We start from the raw sequence: 26,285 nt of genomic DNA on the forward strand, positions 1-26,285 counted from the left end.
TAGTTCAGTCTAAAATCACTGAATAACACATCTTTGTTCAGTGGGGGTTTGGGGAAATTTTTCATTTTCTTTGCTGTCATTGTTAGTTTTCTGTTCCTCCTTCATGGTTGAAACAGGTGACAAGTGATTGATCACTTCCTGCAGAATATCCTTGCTTTCACTAGGAGGAAGATTGCTAAAATAATACTGAGGTACCAGCTCCATGAATCTGGTGAGGAAATAAGACAAAACATTATTATTTTTTTAATTGAATTTTGAAATGTTTGAATAGCTATTTCCAGGCTTATACAAAAGACACCAGCAACATGCTGATGCATACAGCTACAAAGTTGGTATTTCAACTCAAAACCAAAACTCTGTGCAAGATGTAGTTATAGTTTGTGCTTTCAGTAGACTTGCACTTAATGTACTCAGTCTACACTTCAGGTGATTGTCGTTCAGTTCTCAATGCTGCAGATGGCATTAAATAGTAATTTTTCTGGATTTGAACATATTTCTGGTTCAGTAAAAGTATGAAAAAGGCTTTCTTATAAACATTGGAAATAGAAAAGATAGGACAGTAAAATGTATATTCTCGGTGTAAAGAGATTTTTGCAGAAGGAAGACTGTAGGCTTGAATCCGTAAACAGTTGATATGGGGTGATTTAGCTGGCTGGGTACATAAAACATGTCGAGAAAAAGATTTGCTGGAAAATAGCTTTTCAGGGAACAAAGAAATTTCCAGCTAGATTAATCTATGAGTACACTGCTGTGTTAACTCTTCCTTGATTTTTTTTCTGTATATTTTACCTTGTAAGAAACTTTTGCTACTTGTAAGGTGTTTTTTCAATGGATGAATTGATTACAGTTACAGTAGCAGACATTGAGACTTAGTTGAGTACCTGAACAGATCAGCACACCTTAGGAAATACAAAAGGCTGACTTAAATGATGTTTTGTTTTGCATGAAAAGAATAGTAAGGGCATGCGATCACAGTTCTTCCCTTTTTCAGTAGTTCTGAGCTCTAATTCAGTGAGTGTTCTGAATGAAAATGAAGACATTAAGCAAAGCTACACACAGTGACAGAACAATACTGGCAACAAGGAAAGAAAATTTATTCCACATATATTCACTAGTGAATATAAAAAGTGTGAAAAACAGCAATTCCTTCACGCTTCCAGCAATGCCAACTCCTCTTGCTTGACTAGGTACTAGGACTAGATTGTCCTTTTCTCTTGTGCCTACTTTACTGATTTTTTTTTTTAACTTTTTTTTTTTCTTGTAAACAACATCATTACCTAGAGTGAATCAGTTATGCTTGGAATGTTTTCTCAACAGAACTGGAAGATAGATATTTTTATGACAGAGATAACAGAAACGGAGAAGATGACCGGAGTTGACTTCTCCAAGCATTGCTCTCAATGTACACAGGCATCCTCACCCAGTCTGTGACTTAAGTTACGCTTTTGTGGTAGAGGTATGAGTGAAGAAACAGTTTCGTCTTTGTTAACTTACAGATCAGGAGATATCTCAGAGACGACTCTGATGGAATTGTCTTCTGATATACTAAACTCGTGGAATAAAACCCACTCAGGAATCCTTCTGGTGTTATAATATGATGAGAAAGGATGAAGCTGGGCCACTTGTCTGTGTGTTAACATTAAGTAGTTACCCGAGCCATCTACATCACGAGCAATCTAAAAAAAATGCAGAGTTACCCATTAATTGAATGTACAAGATGCATAGATCAGTGTTTGCCTATTATATTAAAACTAGTATTGGTTTGTATTCATATAATTCCAAGTGGAGAGCCTAAACCTCTTCCCAAATTTCTGTGGGAAAGCTAGGGACTGGATACTATGAAATGAGGCTTAGAGTTAAAGAAAACGTCTATCTGTATATTTGAAAGGAAACTGCAACAAATGAGGGCGGGCTTATACAGTAAATATCTGAACTTGGTAGGGGGCTTTGAAGGGTCTGTGTGAAAACAGATGTGTTCTTAAAGAATTATAAGACTTTAAAATGCAATGTGTAGCTGGGCACTTGAAATAGTGTAGTTTGGAGGGGTCATTCTTGTATTTAGGTGGAGCATAGTGATGTGAAGGAAAGCATGTTTTTCAAGTGGGAATAAATTAATCTTTCTTGTTTATGTTTACATTTACAGTTAGAGTACCTCATTTGGTTGAGATCAAGAAAACTGTATAAAATCAATTCTCTGTTTCCAGGGTATTTTCACAATAATCTTCAAAAAGGAAATAATGTCTGAGAGAATATTACAAGTTAAAGATTTTTTTGAGGTAAAAGAGTTCTTTGAGTGAAAGGCCTGTTGACAGTTTCCCTCTTGCAGTGACGCGTGTGGGCTTCATGCTGCGGTAGCTGAACCCTAGAGAGAAGATTGGAATTGGCAGAAGTGTTTGTCTGATACACTGGAAAAAAAAGGCTTTTATCCTTTCTGATGATGAAAAGATTTTGCTGCCTAACTTAAGTTCTCTGGAAGCATTCTATATAGGTTAGCAAGGCAGGAAGATGAAACCACAATATTTTTCCTTACGTGCATAAAGTAACCAGATAAGAGAGATTTCTTAATTCTTAGTATATTTTCTTTGGATCCAAAGTCTGGTTCTGAAATGGGAAGTTCAATACGCTTCATAATCTCTACTAGTTCGGTTCTGATAATTTCTGCCATCTTCAGTGCAGAACAGCTTAGAAAATAATCACGACACCATTTCTCATTACTGTAGTCTGTGGAGGAAAAAACAGTATTTTGTCTTAAAGCAAAGTATTACTGATAGGTACTATCCAGATACTGCTCTGTAAAACGCTCTTTGACTGGTGCAATAGATTAAAATCATTCGGGAGTGAGTCGCTGTGTCAGAGCTGTCCAAAATTCTGATAACAAGAACCATATGGACAACGTAGGCTCATAGATCTTGCTTGTAAAGTGAATGGGCAATACTTGATATCCTTACTTAGTTTCATGGAATTTTAGCTATATTTTTCTGAATAAAAATATTCAAAATCCCTTATTTGGTCTGTAAAAAGTAATAGCTTCAAATAGAACGAGTAGCAACTCATTTTCAGGCTTTCTGGATTCAGGCCAGGATATGGAACTGAAATCACATTTGTAGTGCTGGTGATGATCCTGCATGCTGCTAAGGGACAGGTTCTCTTGGACCTCTTCAGCATTCAGCATGACTGAACGTGAAACAGTCCTACTGTTGTGTTCTAAGTTTTTACTTAGCATATGCAAATCTATCACTTCAATGTCTAAGTGCTGGACTCAGGCTAAACAAACCTGAGCAAGATGTTTGAGCACAGGAAAATACTGTGAAGAGCTTCTGTCTGCTGTGCAGTCCCCTGGCTTTTATTTGGTTTCCTGTAAATGTGAACTTTACTTTCAATTTTTTCCCTTAAACTTTCCTTTTAGTTGACAGCTATCAGAAAAACACCAGAATTGTTGGGCTGCGGGGAATCAAGTCCCTTCTCAACTGTGTTTATGTCATTTCACATCTTAAACATGGATTATGTGCTTTTACAGGAGGAACCATCTTTCTGTTTTTGAACAATGTCACTTCAAATGACAATAGTAATAGCGCTGACGTACCCTTGTTGGAGGAGGTACGCTGTCCTAGGTCACACACTTTCAATTAAACTAAAACTAGTATTTGTTTGTAATGGCTGCTATCTTAGGTTTCTCTTCTCTCTGCAAATTAGCAATTCTAGAAAGAATCATTCAAAAAGAGTTTATGAACGAAATGCCAACAATATTCATTTGTTTTGGTTTGTTTTTTTTCCAAATTGGATACAACGTGCTTCATTTTGTCTGGTATGGGTACACTTACATTGGCTTGCGGAGTTTGCACTGGCTTCCTTGAAGGCGTTGAAGACATTGATAAGAGTAAAGTGATCTCCTGCAGGGTGTGAGAATTTTCGCCAGCAAGTAAGAGCAATCTCCTCTGTTCCAGGAGGTGCGTGTAAGAAGCAATTAGGAGCTTAGAAAAAAATCAAGCCAGTGGTTATTAAGACATGTAGGTGCATGCACAAGTACTAACTCCACTGATACTTTTCCTTTCTCAGTTCCCTTTAATCTTCAATGTTGAATTGCTGCTGTGAAGAATCTACTGCATTCACTAAGGCCTTATTTATGTGGATGTTCTTTCAATCTTGTTTAGTTAATTTGTGCTGTAAACACAAAAGAAGGTGAGAAGCTTTCCCCTAGCCTCATGCCAAAAATGCTTCGTAATGGCTTGATCCAATTTATCCAGAATCCAAGCATATGGTTTCTTTAATATAGAAAGAAACTAAATCTATGGATGTAATGCCTTAATTTTCTCATATCTTTAAATTTGTGCTTTCCAGTGCATTTTACTTCTGTTGCGGTGCTGTGCTACATAATTGTGTCTTTTGAGATGGCTGAGTGTTTTTAAAAATTAAAATATGCATATGCTCAATCATTTACATTTGGTTTATGTACTTAAAAATTTTATCACAAGAGCACAATAATGCCATGCCAAAGCATTCTCTACAGGCAAGGTTAAGCTGTAGCTGTTGAGCAGTAGATAGCTGTTAAGCATTGGTTCTGTACTAGGGTTATGCCATAAAACCAGTAGCATAGTGCTATATGGTTAGGAGGCTGCTGTGGAGAGAAGTGAGACAGCTAAATATTGCTGGAGCCAACATCATTATGTCACAGTAAGACCTGAAAGAATCTAAGTCTAGCCCGGTCCTGCACTATCTGGTGGGATCCTGAGAAGTCATCATCGTCATTTTCTATTTGAACTTCTTCTAGAGTCACCCTCCTCTCAGTTATCCTGAAATCTTTGGTTTTGTGCATCTTTGATCTATTAAGATTTCTAGAGCAGCTTTCGCAAAATGAATAGGTTTTAAATATCTGGGGTTTATGTGTTGGTTTGAAAGCTCTGTCACATCAGGTGAAAAGGTTCTATAGTTAACAACCTTCTAATATAAATGTTCTTGCTCCAGACTTAACGTGTCCAGTGTTTGGGGCCAGATGGTTTGTCTCACAGTGCCATGTAGGAGCAGAGTGATCCATCAGGACAGGATCGTGTGGATACTTAAGGTTAGTTAGTTTTATAAAATATTTGAAGTGGAGAAACAAGATCACAAAGTAATTCTTTGTAGGTCAGCAGTTCCATATTGTTTGTAATTAGAACTTCCCCTAATTTGCTGCTTCAGTCTGTAACAAATGTACATGAATATGAGATAAGAAAGTTAATTTTGAAGGGATGTTCTGTGTATGCTTTCTGACAAAAGGTTGGAAGTTAATGGGGCATCTGAAGCATGGAATTGGAGTGCTACTTAGGAATTCATTACTTGTGTTTCATTGCATGCTTAAAGGAAAGACTTAAACAGCCAAATATATTCATTTACTTGAAATAAGCAGGATGCGAATAACAGAAGTTTGCCTTTGGGTTGCCCTTGTGAATAGACTTTGAAAGAGTCTACGTGGATTTGGCAGGTGGCACAAGCCATGCAGTAAGACATTATTTATGAATACCTGTTACCATGGCTGCAATGGTGAGCATTTCATCAACACACTCAAATTCACACGAAGCCAGAATTGACTTTGACAGTTGTGGATCCAGGGGAAATTCTGACATGATAATTCCGAATTCAGAAAGGTTTCCGTCATTATCCAGGGCTGCTAGATAATCGAGATCTTCCAAAGCCTGCATCAGGCTTTCAGGAGCTAATAAAAAGGAAAGATAATTCAAATTCTTGAGAATGGCTACATATAAATGAATGCCTGAATTCTCATTATAATATTTCAGTTGCATGTTTCCTATGTGAAAATGGTAAAAGTCAGCTTCTATCATTTGACAACAGGTAAGAAGAAAAAGTAATAAATGAGATGAAGGGGAGGCTGAGAATGTTCTGGAGGAAGAAAATAAGGGATAACAATTACAGGGCTGCAAATAACTTCGTTATCCTTTTTCTGTCAGAGCGGTTTCTGTCAAAAGCCAAGACATAGTGAGTGCTGAATAGTGTATTGCACCGAGACTATGTCACGAACTTCCACTATTGGCAATCTTCAGGTATTTTTTTGTGTGTACGTTCATTCTTTTTAAAGAGGGGTGGTCACATTTGGGGGGTGTTGAGAGATACACAACAGCTCTAGGAGCAAGGATTATAACCAAAAGACAAGCATTTACAGAAGTTGTAGCTGTCTTACCACTCTTGCAGGTATTTGGAGTGCTCTTGGTTGCCTTTTTTTTATAATTATTATTGTGTTTTTACATAGTTTCTCATGATGTCAGAAGAAAAATGGGAACATAGTAAAAGAAAATGTCTCCCCAGCAATTGGGTGTACTTTCTCACTGCACAAAATTAAATTTTCAATTTTCCCTTATTGTAGGTTCCTTACAACCTACATAGGTAGAAGAGAGGACAGTGAGGCAGAAAAAATGATGAGTCAATATAGCAAAATAGTTAGGTAGGCTGAGAAACTAATTTGGGAAAAAAGAAGGAAATCAGTGAATTTGGGCCACGCAGTGAGTAGGGAGGGTGAGTATGAGATGGACTGAACAGAGGCAAACATGAAGTGTATCATGAGTTAGAGTCTAGCATTTAAGATGGGGTCATAACAGTGAAAGCAGAGGAGAACAAAGACTGAAGTGATGGGTTTTGTATCTTAGATAAACACAAGTGGAGGCCTGCCAGGAGTGTTCAGTAGGGAGGTTTGCTTCTGCAGATGTTGAACACCGAGCTTTAAGGCTGGAGCGGTCCACATGTGCTTTTTCTGAAGACTGCTGGAGTATCAACAATTAATTCAGTTAATTGTTCAATTCATTCAGTTTTGATCAATGGCATATTAAGCTTTTTCTATGAGGAGTACCTCCACAAATCATAGGTATCTCTTCCTCTTTCATGGATGAGGGTGAATGAAATGAACAACCCACAAGATCTGAAGATACGGAAAATGGCTTATACACACTGACACAAATACGCCTTTTTCATCAGTTATCATTACAACTCATCAGTTATCATTACATCTCATCAGTTATTTCTCGATAGACCGAAAGATGGCATTTACAGTAGCTCTTCTGAACCTCTCACCTCCATGGGAGTATATAACGAAGGAGTTTGGCAAAGACTCTCCTTTCTCATTAAGTATCTTGCTGAATTTCTCCTTTACCAGTTTTTTTCCCACTATTTTTCTCTTGCTTTTCTGCATCTGAGGCAGTGGAAGACAGAATCAGCTTATGTATACCCTAGCCCTTTTACTGTTATTGACTGCTTTTTCTTTTGATATATGGTGGCAGAGGAGTGTGAAGCATTATTCTGACTCTTTTTTCAGATTTTGAAAGAATTAGTCTAGGTGTTTTCTCAGCGACATTTTGTTCTGCTGAAAGAATGGTGTAATGAATTCAGACTCTCACATTGCAGTGATAAGAAAACATGTCTGAAAGGACAGGATTAAGCAAATCAGTACTTAAAATGAGAGCTTGAGCAGGTCTGTAGGAAATCTGCTGTTGATGAAAGAAGGTCCCTTTGGCAAAACAAGCATAGAAGAGCTTTATGTGCAACCGTGGAGGCTACAGTTCTGGGACTAGAGAGAATGAAGCTGAAAGCTGAGTAGAAGTTGTCAAGCCTACACTTTCCAAAAAGTAGTTGTTAGAGCATGAAAGACATTGGTGGAAATTTGGGAACTCTTGAAGTGTGAAGGTTCTTTCTTCCCAGCTCTGTTCAAAGGTAGATTTCTGTTCCAGGTCTTACTGTAATGGTCAATATCTTTTACGAGTGCCAGTTCATTTAAATTCATAACTGCTCTCCTATTACTGCAGCAGCTTTCTCCTTATTCCAGTTTAAGGAACTGTTTGATATTTTCTCTCTGTTTTATGGTTAACAAGTTAAATTCTAGTCCCATTGAAGTTGGTGGCAAAAATTCCGTTACAGCAGGACTTGGCCTCATCTCCAGCCAAGCATAGCCAGCACTGAGAAAGTAATGCCTGCACTCGCAATTTTTCAGGCTTCTGAGGGCTGCTGTCAGTTTACATATTAATGTCAAAAATCTCTAAATAAAAAAAAACAAAACACAACCACAGCTACCTACACAGGTAGGGTGTGCATTTGTTCTTGTACCTTCATTAGGATATGACTAGAAATAATTTCTGGCTTGAATTCATTATGAAGGGGAACCTGTCTTTGGCAGGCTACTTCTGCATCACAAAGATTAAAAGCAAAGCAAGCCTGTAAGGAGCTGGTAGGTCACATTTATCCATAAAGCCCCTCTTCAGGTGCCTTGCCTTCCTGCAAGAAAATCTTGAGTTTGGGTTTTTACTTCATTTGCAGTGAACTGTTAGTTTATTGCCATGTCTCTGTAATTAACTAGTTATAATGAAGTAAAGAAAAAAGTAAAATGGGAAGCAAGCAAGCAGCTGTTGTTTTTAACCCTTTTCTTTTACTAATGTCTGAAGGGAAAAAATAGTTTATTAATTCCCCTTCAATGAGCTTTTACAGAACTTCTCCGGTGTGTTAGTGTTGTGACTTCACTTAATTTTAAAACACTTACTATTAGTTTTCAGAGAAATTCTCTCAGGAGTCTGTAAATTCCTGTTAAAACTGTTGACCTTTTTCATTTCAGTATTAGAGTTCATACCTCTGCCTGTACAACATGAGGCGTTTCTGTCTAGAGAGAACATTTATTATCAGACATATGAGGTTTAACGGGATAAAAGATGAGCCCTTGCAAAAGCTAAAGTATCTGAGAAGAAAATACTTAGGTAGTCTAAAGAAATGAAAAGCAACTGCTGATGAAGGGTAAGAGTCAGTGATAGGAAATAGATATCAGTGATTGAAAATTCAGGGAGAGTAAAATGGTCATCCAGACATATAGTAATTACTAGGAAATCATGGAAAGCTAATTTCCAGAAATCAACAAAGTAGTTTGTGCTAGAACTTAAAAAATATATGGTTATATGGCAGCCAATTTCAATCACCTGATAGCATCAGTAATTTGCATTTTTATGCCCTAGAGTTTGTTGCCTTGAGATTTATAAGCACAAATTACTTCCCTATTTTTCTATGAGTGTTCGGGGGGAAAAAAAAAAAGACGACTCCTGGAGTTTTATTGTCCTAGAAAGGACAAGATAGTAAAGGTAGATTAGAGCAGGTGAAGGAACAGTAAAAAAGAAAAATAGAATAGGGCTTTCAGATATCGGTCTGCATTTTAAAGCACAAACTCAATCAATAAAAAGCCATCGTAAGAACAGCAAAACGCTCATTTGAGAGTTCTTTATGGTATAGTTCCTATTTGAATAAGAACTACGATAAAAGAAAAGTAGTGTAAATGTTTAGATATGGAAAGCTCTTCTTTAAAGAACAGAAATCTGCGTTGTCTTATAATGATTTCTAGCAAGCAAGTGTCATTATTTTTAGGGCTGCTTGCCAACAGCAACTACTGCTGCCATCGAGGCAAACCGCAAGGCTTTGTGACTCAACTGCTGCTTTCACAGGAGCAAAGTTAAAAAGAAGCTTTCAAGATGTGTCCTGTGCTTTCAACAAGAGACTGTCACATCCCTGGAAGTTTAAAAGGTATTTCTTTATCGGATATTTTCTTTCACTTTCCTGTGTTCTTTGGCTACTTAAGACTGGGTTGCTCTGGACTTGTTTCACGAAATCTGACTGGTTTTATATAAATACAGATCCTACTCTTGATCATACTTAGGCTTAGTAAAGGAAATATGTAACTAAATGTTATTGTTAGCACTGAAATCATTTATCTGAGAGTTTCAGGCTGACTTAAAATCATATTCTTCGTTCCACAGTTTTTTATAACTTTGACATGAACAGAGTAAGTTATGTTTCTAAAGCCAGCTGTGCCTTTAATCTTTTCAGTGTCACATCCTACATGGCTGAAATTGAAGTGCTTAAGGTGTGATAAAATAAATACAAAAGTATTATTCTTGTTGCATAAGGAAGCCAGTGATTTAGCGGTTTGCCCAAAGTTCTATAATAAGTGAAGTTTAGAGATAGGAATGAAACATAAATTTCATGATTTTTAATAGTCCATTTAACTGCTATATTGTGCTTGTCTGGAAGATCTACAGGTCCTGTGTTCTGGTCTCCTACTCTGTGAAAATGTTGAGTATGTAAAATACCTTTTTCTTGATAGATCTTTTCTTTCCACGGAAATAACTGTTATAAAGTTAGAGCTGACATGAATGTCAGGTGAAGGGATGTTGTCTTTAAAGAGCTGATTCACTGCCTGGCAGGCCACAAGTTTTTCCAGCTTCTGTTAGGCTTAACAGTATGAAGAGCTGCCAAAGCAATTACTGCAGGGAGAATAGTTCTGGGGAATGGCGTTTTCTGTTATTGTTTTTTAACGTTGCTCCTTGGATAGTAAACTGAAGATATGGAGAAATCTAGTGCCAGGTTTTCTTCAAATTATGCAAAGATTTTTCTTCTGCAAGGACAAGCTTCTGTGTGTTAAGTTTCATCTTGATTCTCTTTTTTTTCCCCTCTAACTTCTGAGGTAGGATTTTTTTATGAGTCTGTCATGCTCTGAAGCCACCAATTCTCTAACTATTATTTTGAAATTATAGTTGATCATTAAAAATTACTTTTCCAAACTCATACTTTGCAGTCTTTCCATTCCCCCTTATGCTGCTTCTTCACTCCTCCAAGCTGGCTGGTAATGGTCCCTACTGTGCTTTTCTGCCAGCAGGGACAGCCAGGACAGAGGCTGACCTGCACTTCCCTAACATAAATACATCAAGTAATATCCATGCACCAGGGATAGCACTGACTGTTCAGTGAAGTTGGTTTTCTATCTGCTTTGTGTCATCCTCAAAGCATATACATGACTGTGCAACATGTATATCCACAAAGAGTATAATTTAAAGAATATTATGTAATGACACAAAAATAGTTTTAATCACTTTGGTTTCTTTTGTTACTCTCTAGTAAATGACATGAGAGTAGTCTAGCTTTAACAGTCCTGGGCTGCCCCTTCTCATTTTTGGGATGCCCTTTGTGATAACAGCTCTCTATTCTAAGCAATTGGCTACATTTAGTGTGGTATGTGCTCAGTTATTTGGCTATTCATACTGTCCTGACTCCCATTCCTGATGCCTCTTGTCCCATAGATATGGGACTGCTGCTAAGGGTCAGGTTTTCCAGTCCATGCTTTGCTTCCTGTGTTTGTTTGCTGTCTGGTCTTTACCTTCTCCAATTCCTTTTATGCTTTTCCACTGATTTGTGCAGTACAGACTATGAAGTATGTGGCCATATCTATGCTATCAGAAAGCTCTTCATTGGGAGATATATAATACTATTTAAGTGATGAAATTCAGAAATTAAAACATCAAAGAATCAACAAGTGAACTTAAGATAAGAAATCTGCCATGAAGTGATCTCTGTTGAGCAGACCTTACATGGCGCATTGAGTTTCCATCTTTGACGGTCTGTTTCTAATGAAAAAATAAGCAAACAAATTTTGTTTCTGAAACAATTTGAAATTATATGCATTTATACAACTCTTGTTATTATGGATATTCTAGAAATATATTCTCAGTGGGGTTATAATAGCATAGCTTTCAGATGTCATGGTATCCATGACCATCAACAATTACTTCAATCTGAAAATTGTTTATGGTAATTCTGCACGAATGCAGAATCTGCAAACTGCTTTCACCTTGATTTCTTACGGAAATTTTACATGGCTTCATCTTTATACCGATTTGCATAGTTTAAATAAGGATTTTCCAGTGATTTACAAAAATAAATAATGTTGCTGCAATCCATGGGAAAGGTGTTCTTTCGTCCCGTTATGCAACACAGTAAAGATCTAGCTGATTAACTGATATAAAATGTAAAGACATCCCTATTATAGTGGCACAGGAATTCAAATAATACACTTCAGAACTGCAGTGCCAAATACATTTTCGTATGGCTCATGAATTCTAAAAAGGGTAACAAGTCTGCTGCATTTGCTCATCTCGATTATAGCGTGAATTAAATGCAGCAGCTGTAAGCCTGACATGTTTGTTGCTTTCATAATGCAGTAATGAGTCAGAGTTAATCCAGGCTTTTATTTTTCCTCAAAGAGCAGCAGAAAAAAACCCTGTGCGCATTGTTGTTGAGCAGAAATAAAATGTTTTATGGATGTAATTTCTGTTTCTTTACGTATCTGCTATATGTTCTCTGCTTCATGTACAGGGAACGGACTGTGAAGTACTTCTCTTTGAATTCTTGCTATGAATTTTGGTCTACTTTTGATTTGTTTGTTCACTGGTTCATGTCCGTACGTTACTCTGTGATCTCAGTGAAAACATTATTCTGTTTATGTGAAATTCACCTTGGGTTAAAATACCCAAAGCCTCAATCTGTTGCAGTTGCAAAGAAAACTTCAGAATGTCAGCTGAACAGAAACGGTGCATAGGAAAGCCTGTGGCATGTGTGGCACATGGGAGTAAACACATTGCAGCATCTCCCTTTACTCAAAGCAAAATCGAGTCCAAGGAGGTGAAGAGACATGGAATAGTCAAGCCCAGGACAAACTGTGCTGGGGAGAAATAGAAAGGCTATTTGTGTTTTTAGTATCCATATGCTCTGATCAGCACTTGATTTGGCCAGGTCAAATGAGCATCTAGAAATACTGCCATGTCTTTTTTGTTTGCTTGTTTGTGGGTTGGGTTTTTTTGCTCCAGTTGATCTTGTGCCATGTTTGGTTGAGGGTGGGGAAATTGGCTTTGTATACATTGGCAGTAGATGTGAATAAGAGCTGTTATGCCCAGGAGTTTTCTTAGGGTCAGAAAACCCACACTGCTTGTTTTGTGAGCTTTGTTGCTTGTCTTTTTCACGTAGGTCTGTAAACCATCTCGAAGACCCCTCCTCCTCTTCCTCAGCCTTTTTCATCACTTCGGGTTACTGAAGGCTTATGCAATTAAACTGACTGCAGCAAAGGTAATGAAGCCTTTTTGGGAAGCTAAAATGTATTGCTCAAGAGAGGACGCTTTCCATCTCCGATAGCTCTTCTCTTTGTCTCCTCTGCAAAACTCTCCTGCAGTACATAATCCAGAAAGGTGTAACATCTATTTGACCTTATGACTAGCAATGAGAAAGCTTCAGGGCTACACTTTAACTGGGTACCAGAGGTATTTGGAGCTGGGCAGCAAGGACTCCATGGTGTGACTTTAGGGTCAGTCTCTGCTTCTGCTGGAGGATGTCGTGCTTCTTTAGCCACTGGAGAGCCGTGTGGCATTGAGTGTACACAGCCAGTTGGGGCTATCTCAGCACAGAATGAGAAAACTTGGGCTTTCACAGGCTGAGATCATTGATCTGCAGCTCTTAGGAGGATGAAGGGCCCAAAAGAAGGTTTTATGTGCTTGAAAGCTTGACATGTGTTTTGAGTTCTGTAAGTTGGTCTAATACAATAACTAACTCCCCTTACAAATTTGCTTACTTCAGTATTCCTGTTTTGCAGACAAATGTATTTCACATCAGGTACTTCAAACTGTCTGTATTCTGATACTGTGAGCTTTATACTCATCTCTGGAGAATTGTGTTAGGGATATAACTTAAGTGTTAGTAGCAAAGAGGTTCATTGCCCACTCAGAAGTGGGAAAAAGAAAGCCCCAAGGCAAAAAAAGCCAATGCATTATTCGTCCTAGGATAAAGGAAGAGTTGTGGTAGACAATTAAAGCAATGTTTCAAATGTTTAATTGTGTGGGGCCTTAAGACGGGAAGGAGACTAGGAAATTGTGCAGACTTTCTCGTCTCCTCTCAGTGGACTGCCTACAGTGTTTGTGGGATTTTTTTTTCTTTGTTCTAACAGTTTGTCTAAAATTCCTCACACTGTTTTGGTAATTCCTCAAACTTTTCAATACCTTGACCTCACACTTTTGATCTAGTTAGCAAAAACATTTTCATATTTGATGCCCATCCAAGTAAAGCTGATGCATTCATCAAATGCCTTCACAATTTTGTACACATCAGCAAGACGCTTTCTTCGGCTGCATTATCTCAAAAATACAGACAAAACTTAGAATTCCTACATCTGTGAAATCCTTAAATGCCTCTAGCATTTCATTCTCTCTGACTACCAACCGTCTCCATTGTGCCTTTAAATCCAAAAATACTGAATGCTTTTCCTAATGTAACTTTACTAATTCATTCTACAGTTCAAGAACAACTTTCTTCATATCCAGTAAAAGCACTAATACATTTTAGAATATATTTTTTTTTAGTGAAATACTTTCAATAATTTGAGTGGGAGCCAACTGTATTCCATAACCGTTTTCCTTGAAGGTTTCCTAGATTCAACACAGGAGGTGACACTCACAAGGTCCAAATACTCTGATTCTCATTAGTCTTGAATTAGTTACCACTCAGACTGGCAATGTTTTTTCACAATTCCTTTAGGCATGTTTCTGCTAGACAGGCAGACAAGAGAAAAGTAGAATAAATTCTGTTTAGAAATTGCACTTACAATCTATCACAACATCCAACAGTGGGAATTAAAATCTTTATTACTGATTAATTACAGTGCACAACACACAGAAGACGTGATCGTTCTAATTTTGTGTATGTGCATGAGGAAAGGGAGGATATTATAAGAATTCTTCTTCTTTGCACTGGAAAATTATCATAAATGAAACTAGCAATAGGTCACATGATCCCCAAACCAGTGAAATCAGTGCTATTTCCCTCACTTTAATTGGTTTCAAATCAACAGGAGAATTTGCAGTGGTACTTGGGTTTTGTGGTAGGTCAGAACAGAGGAGAATGTCCTTCTATAGAAAAAGCCCTAAAATATGAAGTCAGAAAAATTAAAAAAAATAAGCAACCACTTTCTTCACACTGTTACCTCAAAATTCAGAGTGTTCCCTGTCTAGTATTGAAAGTTTATTTGGGTTTATTTTATAAATAATATTGTTTTTAAGTAACAGCTTATTGTAAATTTGAGGTGGGAGATGCTGGAGGATAGGAAGAAAGCTGATTTCCTCTAAATATATCTCCTAAGTAACAACAGTAGTTTATTTGGGTTGTAAACTTTTGATTAAAGGAATATATTTTGTTAGATATCTGTACAATGGGACACACATTTTCTTTGTGGGTTCCAGGAAAATAACATGAAACCTAGATGAGAAGATACTTGGAATATTTTGGTTTTTAATTTTTTTTTTTTTTCATTCCAATTCCATTCAGATACTTTATGGTCTTTTTCAGAGCAACCAGTTCATACACGGTACCATTTTTCTAAGTGCAACTGTTGCATTGTGAACTGTTCTAGCAGGTAAGTGGTAAAAGCAGTGGCAATATTATTACAAGTACTTCAATAAAATACAGTACTGTGAATACCAGGACAAAATTAATCTTTAAATAACTGCAAAAATAATAATAAAAATATGGAAAATCGGTGCATCGTCATTACCTGGCCTGCTTATGAAGTCACAGTGTCCGAAGCCTGCTATAGCCATCCTCTTCAGGAAGAGAACCATACTAGTTAGGTTTGATTCTTGTATTTTGGCTGGTACATGTGGTTTCATTTCTTTGTATGTAAATTCTTCAGGATACAAACAGAAGAGTTTTCCTGGAAGAGATTTCAGAAAAATCACCTTTTTTTTTTTTTTTTTTTTTTTTCTTTTTGCGCGTTGCCGCATCAATTCTGTTAATAATTTGAGCTAATGGTTTTAAATTTTGAGCTAGTAATTCTACCTGATGAAGACATGCCCAGAATTTGTTTATGCATCTCTGCTTGACTTTTGCTGATTGGCTGCGTTATAAGAGAATCTGCTCTGATTCTAGGATTGTACACCTTTAAATGAAAGAGATATTAAGCATCAGATAAGTAAGAGAAGACTGCAAAAATATTAATTGTCTGTATTGAATTTTTGTCTAGGTCATTTTACAGAAAATGTAGTAACAGTTTCATTTCTTTTTATACTACATATTTCACCAGCTTGGAAATGAGAGCAGTCAGCACTGATAAATTGACAGACACTTATATTTTGCAATAACTCTGTAAGTATACTCTAAGATAAATGTATTTTTCTGAAGAACTGTACCTTACTAAAGCACAAAATGTATGCCTATGGTATCATCAAGAAAAGCATCAAAAAAGATTATTTATTTCTTCCAGCGACAGGATCCCAACATTGTGTGATAACATTTTGTTCCATAACTCCAGATTTTTGTCTTAATACTGAAATCTGTCAATTCAATACAGGAGGCAAGGACTGTAACAAAGATGTACAATGCCCCGTTTTATTTTTTCCTTAATTGTACTTTATTTTGATTAAACTGAGGAGCCGATTCACTCATTGTTCTGACCACCAGATAATATCCATAAGCTTCTTTAGCATACAGCAAGACATACAACATCTGGATAAGACAACTTTCTAGTCATGTCATCTGAATTGACCTTGTCTACTTTAAGCAAGGTTTTAATAAAAAAGATAAAATATGCCTCAGTGCAGGGGACAAATCTCTTTTCCTCCAGGTAAATTTATTATATATCCCAACTGCAAGACTTACGTGGGATTTTGTTCTGCACAAAGCTTTAACTGTTCCCTCTATTTTCAACTGACTTTCAGCCATATGGATTGAATGTGAATTTGAAATACTGAGGAATGAATATTAGAGGACTTAACTTTAGCTGTTAGGACAAAATAATTGAATTAAAGGGTGAAAATTGCATAACCGATAGAGGTGATTTGATGGCCATCAGGACTTTGTTGAAACTGATTTGTTCCCATCACTTCATGTTTCTGATTCACAGAAGTCTGGAAGCACTGAATTTTACTTTGGGTTTCAGATTACCGTGGAATTGAGATTAATTTCTGTCATCCAAGACAACTGTAGTTTCAGAAATAAGTTCAGTTATGCATGGTCTAATTGAAAATTGCTTTTAGGCTTTTGTTCGTTTCACACAGAAGTATGACAATTTTTTTTACCCTTGACTTGAGGCTGGGTTAGTTTATAACCTCCAAATAAGAACCCTTAAAAATGACAGACACAGTTTCTTGCAATGAGAATGAGAGGTACTGGTAGTTCCCAGGCTTTTGCCTGAACTACTCTCAAGGCTAATCAGGATTAATGATCATTGATCCAAAATTTTAGGAACACTTAACTTCCCTTTTTGGTGATTCAATTCTGGGTTATATAAAGAAACTGTATTATATTGTTTCTTTTGCCTATTACTGGAATATTTATTTTGACTAGCAGAACGCATTGAACAGTTACAGAGTCTGTAGTGTTGTGCAGCTTTCCAATTCATGTAATGACTTGTTACTACATAGTCACTCATTCTTTAGGATGTCAGTTTTGTATAAATGAAAGAAATGAGACATGCATTTGCAGCTGCACTAGTCCTTCCCAGGATGGGGTGGAAAACAAGAACTGAGGACATACTTAGAATGAACTGTAAAAGGCCAAACATTAATTTGATAAATTGCAGCATTTTGATGTACTTGGATGGAAGCACGTATCCAGAATGAGCACAAGCAGCATTAAGAAGGAGTGGTTCCCTGTGTGAGCATCCTTCGGCGTTATATGATCTGTGACACTACACTGATTACGAAGGCGTTAAGCAAGGGGTGAGGTTAATCTACTAAACCAGGTAATCTGCCGATAGGTAGCCAAGAACAGATTGTATTTTGCTCTATCTATAAGGTACTGAAGACATAACTAGGAATGATAGGCCAAAATTAAGGTGAGATGTAGTTTGCAAATGGAATGCGATTAGTTTGGTGCCCAAAAAAGTGGCAGTTTCAGCTGGGACTGTTAATCTGGCTTTAGAAACTTTTGTTTTCTGACTGAATTTAGGAAGTAATGGTGTTTTCTTGCTTGGTTTTCCCATTTCTATGAAAGTTGGTAATTTGGATGTTAAAAATGTTATAGAATCTGACTTCTGAAAGAACAGAAAAATATTTGATCCTTTAGAAACTATTCGCACCAATCTATTAGCTGCACGTATCCCCTTTCCCCCACCCTGAAAAAAACCTTATGCATAGTTTGTTCTTGGCATACTGATTTTGGTTAACTTTACTAACCTTTCTTCTTTCAACACCGACATCAATGACAAAAGTTACATTTTTAATCCAAATCAAAGATTCTCCAAAGCTTGTGGTGAGTAGCACTTTTCTCCTGTATTTTTTGCAGCATTTCTGTTTGTCTTGATTTGGCTTGGGAATTAGGTCTTGTTTTGTAGGGTATAGAGGAACTGGGATGAGTTCTCCAAGGTCAGGATTTAAATTAGACTGTTCCTGTCTGATCATTTGGTGAGCTTTTTCAATTTCCTGTAATCAGGAGAAAGATAATTTTTTTCTTTTGTCTCATGAGTATAAAAAACAAATATCAATATTTAATTTTAAAGTAAGTTTTTTATTCTAAAATGAATTTTAACTTTGTATCAAACTACAACAAAATTTAAATCTTACATGATTAATAATTACAGGGGAAAAAAAAGGGAAAAGAACTATGTATAAGAATTTACCTACTGTATCTGCTAACTATAGACCAGGGAAAAGCTGGGCTGTTTTCTGAATTGTCTTTTTCTCCTCTGCAATTTTCAAAATAGTCTTCTCTGGCTTTAATCATATCCAAACCAACCTCCAGGGGAAGACAGATGTGTGAAAATATAGTATAGGAATAACAAGGCTGAGAAATTATGAAACAGTATATAGGACATATAGGATGTATCCACATCAGTCAGTCAGTGCCAAAAAGTTTGGTGCAAATTTGTCACGGGGCTGGTAATGCTGTAGGAGATACTCAGGTGCCCCACTGGTGCGCTCAAAATGTTTTCTCTTCCGCTGGAACCAAAGTTATGCATGTGGGTGCCTTGAGTGGCAGTGTCCCCTGGAAAACAGCTCTCCAGGTGTGCACCCCAGTGCTGGCAGCGGGGTGACCTGCGCTGCTGGCGAAGGTGCAATGCGCACGGGTGCTCCTGGGATCAGAACAGATCACAGCAAATCACTGCTCTAACCCTCTCTGATCCCTACTGTCCCTGTCACTGGAAGGGCTGAAATGGCAGACCCCCTGTTTGGGTCACTTTGGAAACTACTATTATTTTCTTAGTCCAATTACAATACATAAAAAGATCCAAGTATGGAGAAATTTCCCTACTTTACTATGTTTAAGAAGATAGAAGTATTGTAAAGGTTTTTATTGGGTTTTTCTTTCCCCTAATGATTAATAAACTCTATGAAGACTTAATAAAGTCAGTACAATGTTCCTAAGCTGTTTTAATGGAACATCACCTTTAAAACAGTCCACAAATTCAGAGGTTGAATATAAACTGTAAAAGTTGGGCTTTTTTTTTCTTGTTTTAGTCTTTTTTAAAATATAAAATAAATTGTGTTGTGATTTTTTTTTTTTAAGGTATACAAAAATCATTCATAGGCTTGTTCAGTTTGAAAGGGATTTTTTTTAAAGCATTTTTATTAGTAAACATTTTTCAAATTTGAAAAACCAAACTGAGTTTCTATTTGAGAGTGACACTACATTCATAGTAGTTATAGGTTGAAAGTACTCTATAAAAATTTTTATAAAGATAGAACAGTGGCATCTAATAGCAAGGCTGGCACCAAGACAACACATAAATCTTAATGTCCTTAGTTTATTCATATTTTTGTTCAGTCTAAAAGACAGTTGAGTGCTAGGGAACAGTGAGCCATTAGCAATATGAAACTTTAAACCACAGTTAAGCAAGAATGCGTGGGATGTGAACTGCGTAGTAACAGTTCAAAACAAGTGTTTTGTTCATCGTTAGAGAGAGAACTAAGTAATCTCTTCTCAGCAAGAAAGAAATTATTATTTTAATGTTGTGTAGGACTTGCCCATCAAATATTTTTTAGCAGAAATGGACTTTCTTCCCAGTCCTTCAAAATGGAAAGACTATGTGTTTTCCCTCTAGCATTACTTATTGTAAATATGGGAACTGATACAGAGAATTAATTAATTCATCATTTGTAAAATTTGTGTCTATAAAGTTTATAACTTATTATTATCATTATTAAAAGTGTTACATGTCCATACGTTTTTACGGTGAAAAGCAATACCACCTGGGTAATTTATGATATTTTATCTTTGTGAATTCTGGAGCTACTAAGGTGAAATTATTGTTCTAAAGCAAATTTAATGATACAAAGTGGAAGGTTGAAGATCACTATCGGGAAATAAATAATAATAATAATTTATAAGAATTTCAGGTCTTAAAATGTTTGTTTAATGGGCAGATTGCTTTGACAGCTATGAAGTACTGTGAATTTTTTTTGAGAAGGACCTGATCATGCAGTCCTGGCAGCAATGAATTTAGGGCATCACTGCTCTCTCCAGGGATTCAGAGACGCCGCTATTTGGAATAGCCAAGCCCATGTAGATTCCTGGATCACTTGTAGCACCTCCGGAATGACATTTACCTCCTGCTGTTGTGTACACAAATGCTTGGGAAGTTTGCAGCCATAAAGGAGAATGCAAATGTAAGAACCTTGTAGGCAGGTTTAAGGTAAAAATATTCATGTGAAGTAGGACATTTATGCAAACTGGACATTGTGTCCATTCCTGCAGAACAGGGATAACACAAAGTGTGATATACCCAATGCCAGAATAGGTTGCAATGTATTAACGCCCTGCATCTGTGGCCCTTGTCCATGTATGCTGCCTTTGCTACTTTTTGCAACACACAGGATGACGGCCTTTCTTTAAGCCTACAGAAAATCTGATAGTTCCTTCTATTAGTTTATGCTGTATATATAATACAGCATTATGTATACCATAACTTCTTTGTAGGAAAAACCTGAATTGATAAAAACTGTTGGCAATGTCCAGCATCTTAGATACTGGCAACAAGATATTTATAGCTCATATAAAAACACAGATGTAAATTGTTTCTTGATTAAAATCAGAAATATTGGAACTTACTTGTTCACATGCTAGAAAGATCACAATGTCACCCTTCTCTTTTGTATGGTGTATCTCAAAGAGCAGTCTTAGCGCAGACAGAAAATGGTCCTTCTGAATGCTGCAAGAGTATACAACCTCTGTGTGGTGTTTGTTTTCCACTCTTATGAAGGGAATGCTGCCGTAATAATTCTGCAGTTTGCTGGACATATGAGGCGCAGTGAGTATTACCAGCCTCAGTTCTGGTCTTGATATCAAGACATCTTTAAGAAGGCCAAGTAACGCATCTGTTGCAACAGTTCTTTCATGCACATCATCCAAGATGATAACGCCGTAATAGTTCAGAAGAGGAGTAGACATCATTTCCCTTTGTAGCATATCATCTGTACAGTATCTGCAACATACAAACAGGAAAATCTACGAAGTTTCTTGGAATAGTCAGGTTTGATTGTAAGTAATTAATTCAGGGTCTAGGGGACAGCTTTGTTCTTCCTGTTCAAACAAGAAAGATTTGCTAAGAACAGAGAGTCTATTTTGTAGACAGTATCACAGTCTCAACTGCATGTTTACATCATTCTTTTAAGTAGCTAGAAACTCAATGTAATTCAATGACACTAAGTGGCACTATGGTTAAAGAATGCTCTAGGCAAAAGAAGAAATACTTCTGCCCTAAGATCATAACTTACATTTCTTTTCATCTTCCAAACTATCTAAGCATATTGCATGCCATAACCAATTCTTGAGCTAGGAACTAATCCTTTTAGATGAGGAAAAGAAGGTATACACGCAAACTTGAGGCAGTGCTGGAACCAAGATGAGAGACTAATTCATACCGTAAGGCCCTCCTCACTTTTATCCCTATTATTCCTGCTACTGAAAGTTTTTTTTTTAAAGGATATTATTTTTTGCTGTGTTGCTCAGCAGGACTTTGAATCTTCTTGAAACAGGTTTTGATGTGTGAGAGGGTAGGATTCATCTCTCTTTCGCATCAGGAGCAGCTGCAGGAAGATGTGCTGCAGGATGAGGGTTACATAGTTCTCCGTGAAAGAGAAAGGACAAGCAAAAGGAAGAGTGGTCGAACTTGATTTTCAGAAGTGGTGAGTAGCCTCTTCTCCACTGGAAATCAGTGGCTGGGAAAAAGACTTACACAGATTTTATAGTTTGTGCCTGCCATATTGAGGAACCAGAGAGGCTCAAAATCTGAATCCCTCTGTTGCTGCTGTCACCTGTCTATATTTAATACATTAATTGCATTTTTTAACTCGTAAAAATCCTCCTAATTACTTTCTTTCTTGTTACTGAACATACCCTTTTCTAGCCATGATTTTTGATTGCTTTTAAATTCCAGCTTTATTTTGTGGTAGATTATCCCATGTTTTCTTGTGGTAATGAACACTCTTGTACTGGAAAACAGAGAAAGAAAAAGCAGAATGATATGGAGGTTACTGAGGTGCTTAATGAAGTTTTGCACAGGCGGTAACCTTGCCTACGGAATACCTCCTTCAAGCCTCTTACAGCTTATTGATTAATCACAGAATCTCCAGTGTCTGCGTTTTAAAATATTATGTGCAACTTTATGAAGCAGTGTTGGTTTTTTTGTTTTCACACTGTAAGCAAAAATCTTTTGAAACTATAGCAATGTTCCTCCACGGTTGTTAAGTTATCTGTCCTGACCACGTTAGTGGAGTGGTGCAATGAAGAGCTAAGGACTGGAGTGCTGTCAGCTGCAAACTTTTGCACTTGCAAAGAACTGTAAGCTTCATATTAGTAGCTATTACATACTGGGCATTAAAAACCAAACACACAAACCTCAGGATAGTTTCTGTTGTACAGCAGCTTTCAAATGGGACAAAATACCCCACTTCGTGGCCAACGTTGACGTCCATTTCATCAGCTACACGCAGCGCCAGCCACACTGCTGTCTGCTTGTGTACCTGGGTGCATACAACTACGCCGTGTTGATAGTGGACAGAAAGGCAATACTCAGCACACCATTGAGGAATCTGTAAGTAAATAAGAAAACAGATGTATTTGATATTTAACACATTTAGCAGAGACCGTAATGCAAAAGAAGTAAACAGTGTGGAAGAACTAAATCAACCTGAGCACCCGCTGCTTACCATCTGCCTGATTACTGATGGATGAGCTGCACCTAACAAAGAAATTAGCTGCCTTGATAAATGTTAAGATCCGGAATCTCTTAAGTAGTCAACAGTTGGAGTGACATGGGCTAGAAGGGTTACCTGGGAATTTCTCAGCTGGACTCAGATTAGTTTGAATATATTGCAGAAGGGACAGAACTGGCCTCTGGGGAGCGGATAACATCTGCTGATTGATCCAACAATGTTAGTGCAGTTCACAGAATCACTACGGTTGGAAAAGACCTGTAAGATCATCAAGTCCAACCATTAACACAACACCACCATGCCCACTAAACCATGTCCCACAATGCCTCGTCCACACATTCCTTGAACACCTCCAGTGATGGTGACTCCACCACTTCCCTGGGCAGCTTATTCCAGTGTTTCACCACTCTCTCAGTTGTTGTCAGGGTCTTCTCAGCTGGCTCAACAGTAAACCTGCCCGTGCTATATCATATTCAGGTGCTTGATATGAGAAACATCCCAGGAAGAAGAGGCTTTTAAACTGACAAATGCCACAGTAAATACATGTAATTTCAGATTAATTACTCTGTAAACAAAGATAACTGAAACTGAACTGCTCCAGAAACTTATGCAGTAGCTCTCTAATTTATATATTTACAGTAGAAAATCAAGACTAGAAAATACTAATGTTATTGTAATGAGAAAGTAATATTATAAATGTTATTTTAGTGAAAGTATTAGGTTTCAAATCCTTTACTTAACATATATAAACTAGGTACATCAGCCACATATAATTTATTTCTGTATAGTTATTTGTGTTTCTAAAAAGGTTTAAAAAACAGCTAGCAATGTGTTACATCTTATTAAACTTGTTTAAGGACAATTTAAAAAGGTAACATTTCTGAGCAAGTACTTTATTATTATACAAAGTTTGTTTTGTATAAATTACAGTCAATAACAAGGGGTAAAGACTCTGCACTCCAAAAAATATTCCAGGTAAGTGGTGGGTGTGTATCCTTTTTATAGGAACATAGGCATTTTCAGTTAGAAGTATGATGTCTCTAGTTCAATATGTGATCTCTAGCAGTGTCCAGCATCAAAGTCTCTAGCAGATATGAGATGCCCTGCAACAGTACTTATCCTTCAGCTTTACCTGCGGGAAAGTTTTCTTCTGATCCCAGTCATAAACAATAGTATTTTTGGCTTATAACACTTGCCAGAAAATTCTTCTCTGCTTACTGTGGTAACATACTTAAGTTATTATATATTATTACAATAGAATTTGATAGTCCTGGTGGATATTTGTGTGTTTAGAGTCAACTGAGATCTTGACTTCAGTAATGTCTTTCTGTAAAGTAATTGTGTGTTCCTGGAAAAAGCATTTGCTCTTGGCTGAAGCGAGGAAAAGACCGTTACTTCTCCCTGAGAAACAGCCCTACTGATTTCAGTCCTTCATTCCCTGAGAACTCTTTTCACCTTCTTTTATGACCTGCCCACAAATCCACTGTATTTCTTTCCTGATACAGCACTCATCAGAACCAAAACATACTTTTCAAGTAAGAATAGGCATTGAATCCAACACAGGCATTGCAGAGTTTACCATTTCCACTGGGCGTTCAATGTGATGATGGACAGAAAGAGGATAAAATGACAAGTTTAGTCATTATTAAGGAGGAGGCAATAAAATTCTCCAAATGAACAAAATAGTGGCCAGCCAAATCTAGAAGGAATGATTTACTGATGAAATACTAAAGCCACCTGAAGTAAGTCCTGAAGTATTTTACACTTGGCCTTGGCCCCACTGAAGAAAGTGGAAGTACACCTGTAATTTCAGTGGGGAAGGATTTTAGCCGATACATTCTGTAATACCTTTAAAAGTATGTGTTTGATAGGTTTTCAAGTTGAGATGTGACGTTGTGTTATACAAACAAAGCAAAAATTTACAGTGTGCATACTGGTAAATACAATAATATTTTATACAGAATTTTTCTAAGGTTATGTGTGTATTTGGTTCTGAATTTTTAACTATAGTAGATAATGCCTGTGGTCTTCAGTGTTGAGAAAGGGCTTGGTATTTTTAAATCTAGTATTTAGTACAAAAAAAGTTGTAGTTTGAGATTTTTGTTAGTTGTTTATCACATTGTGTCAGCCAGTCACAGTCTGAGAAGTGTTACTCTTCAGTGCTGAACTTACCCTGAAGGCCAAAAGACATCATCAACCAAGTAAAAATGGCTTGTAACGGACAAACGTAAAGTACGTGTCAATTGTTTGTGAATATTTGAAGAATGTTATTTAAATGTATGCTTATATATATATTTTAAATCTATATTTGACTACATTAATCTTTATTCTCCTTCTGTATTTCACTTTCCCTCACTCTTCCTCTGGCCTTAATACCTCAGATTCTGATAGACGGCTGCACATCTGTTTCTACACTGAGAACTGCTAAACTGAATACAACTATGTGTGCCTACACCATAGCTGAACTCTTCAGAACTGGATGTTATTATATTGCAATACCATACAGCACTCAGCGTAGCAACAGTCCACTACTAACAGAAACCAGATACTAGTGTAATATAAATCTGGGTATTGATGTGCCTAACATAAATAAAGGGCAACAGCAGTGAATAGGAAATTCATTGCAAAAAGTTTTTTCTGTTTTAAAAGCACGTAATATTAGTGAAATAGTAACTCTGAAAAGTTTACAACGTTAAATATTCTAAAAATAATACAACCCCCACCACCACCACCACCAGGTATGCTGTACTGACCTGGGAGCTCTTGCCAGTCTTAGCATCTCCTGACACAATCACAATTTGATTATGAAGCAAACTTTCCATAAAAGTGTATTTCTCTTTCCATACTGGAAGTTCTTCTCTTTCTTTCATAAGTTTATAATAACGGGAAGAGTAAGGCAAGCCATCGAAAGGATTAAGCTCTAAATCTTCTCCACATACCAGTATTTCCTCTTCATCACCATCACTGCAGTCTAGTAATTCTGAAAAGCAGTGGATCTCTGGAGAAAAGGTTAAAAACTCCATTTTTCTTACATATATTATTCCCAGCAAAAACACATTAGTAATGGAAGGAGTCCTTTGTATTGATTGATCATTCAGGCCCCCTAACCCTGAGGAAATCCATTTTGGCTTGCTGCAGGATTAGTATTTCCCAGCTCTTCAGTTTAAAAGTTCTGTCTTGGGGTCCAGCTGCCTTTTTTGTGGTCTGTTTGTCACACTTTACGTGGTTTAATAACCCAAATGAGCCTTGAGGAAAATATATTTAAAAAGTAGTCCAAACTCTTCAAAATAGCGCTGATTAAACCTGGGGTTG

The 26,285-nt window shown here is 37.0% G+C and overlaps 1 protein-coding gene across 1 annotated transcript; it reads right to left on the minus strand.

The window, feature by feature from the left end:
- Positions 1-8: 8 nt before the first annotated feature.
- On the minus strand, positions 9-25,996 carry DHX32 (DEAH-box helicase 32 (putative)). The gene is made up of 11 exons (XM_009813097.2): positions 25,727-25,996; positions 22,657-22,850; positions 20,869-21,241; positions 17,997-18,242; positions 15,661-15,760; positions 15,377-15,535; positions 5,498-5,689; positions 3,822-3,971; positions 2,531-2,721; positions 1,495-1,676; positions 9-208 (listed from the first exon to the last, which is right to left on the minus strand). Exons 1-11 carry the CDS (start codon positions 25,994-25,996, stop codon positions 16-18), a joined length of 2,250 nt encoding a protein of 749 aa, XP_009811399.1. The 3' UTR covers positions 9-15.
- Between the last annotated feature and the right edge of the window lie 289 nt (positions 25,997-26,285).

The sequence above is a fragment of the Gavia stellata genome, chromosome 9 (genome assembly GCF_030936135.1).
Source record: "Gavia stellata isolate bGavSte3 chromosome 9, bGavSte3.hap2, whole genome shotgun sequence".
Lineage (NCBI taxonomy): Eukaryota > Metazoa > Chordata > Aves > Gaviiformes > Gaviidae > Gavia > Gavia stellata.

Coding starts and splice junctions, on each gene's coding strand:
- DHX32 (XM_009813097.2), bottom strand. CDS start 25,996: ATGGAGTTTTTAACCTTTTCTCCAGAGATCCACTGCTTTTCAGAATTA. Junction 21,242..22,656: donor ACAACAGAAACTATCCTGAG/GTTTGTGTGTTT, acceptor TGTATGTTGCAG/ATACTGTACAGATGATATGC. Junction 15,761..17,996: donor TCGGTGTTGAAAGAAGAAAG/GTTAGTAAAGTT, acceptor TTTCATTTAAAG/GTGTACAATCCTAGAATCAG.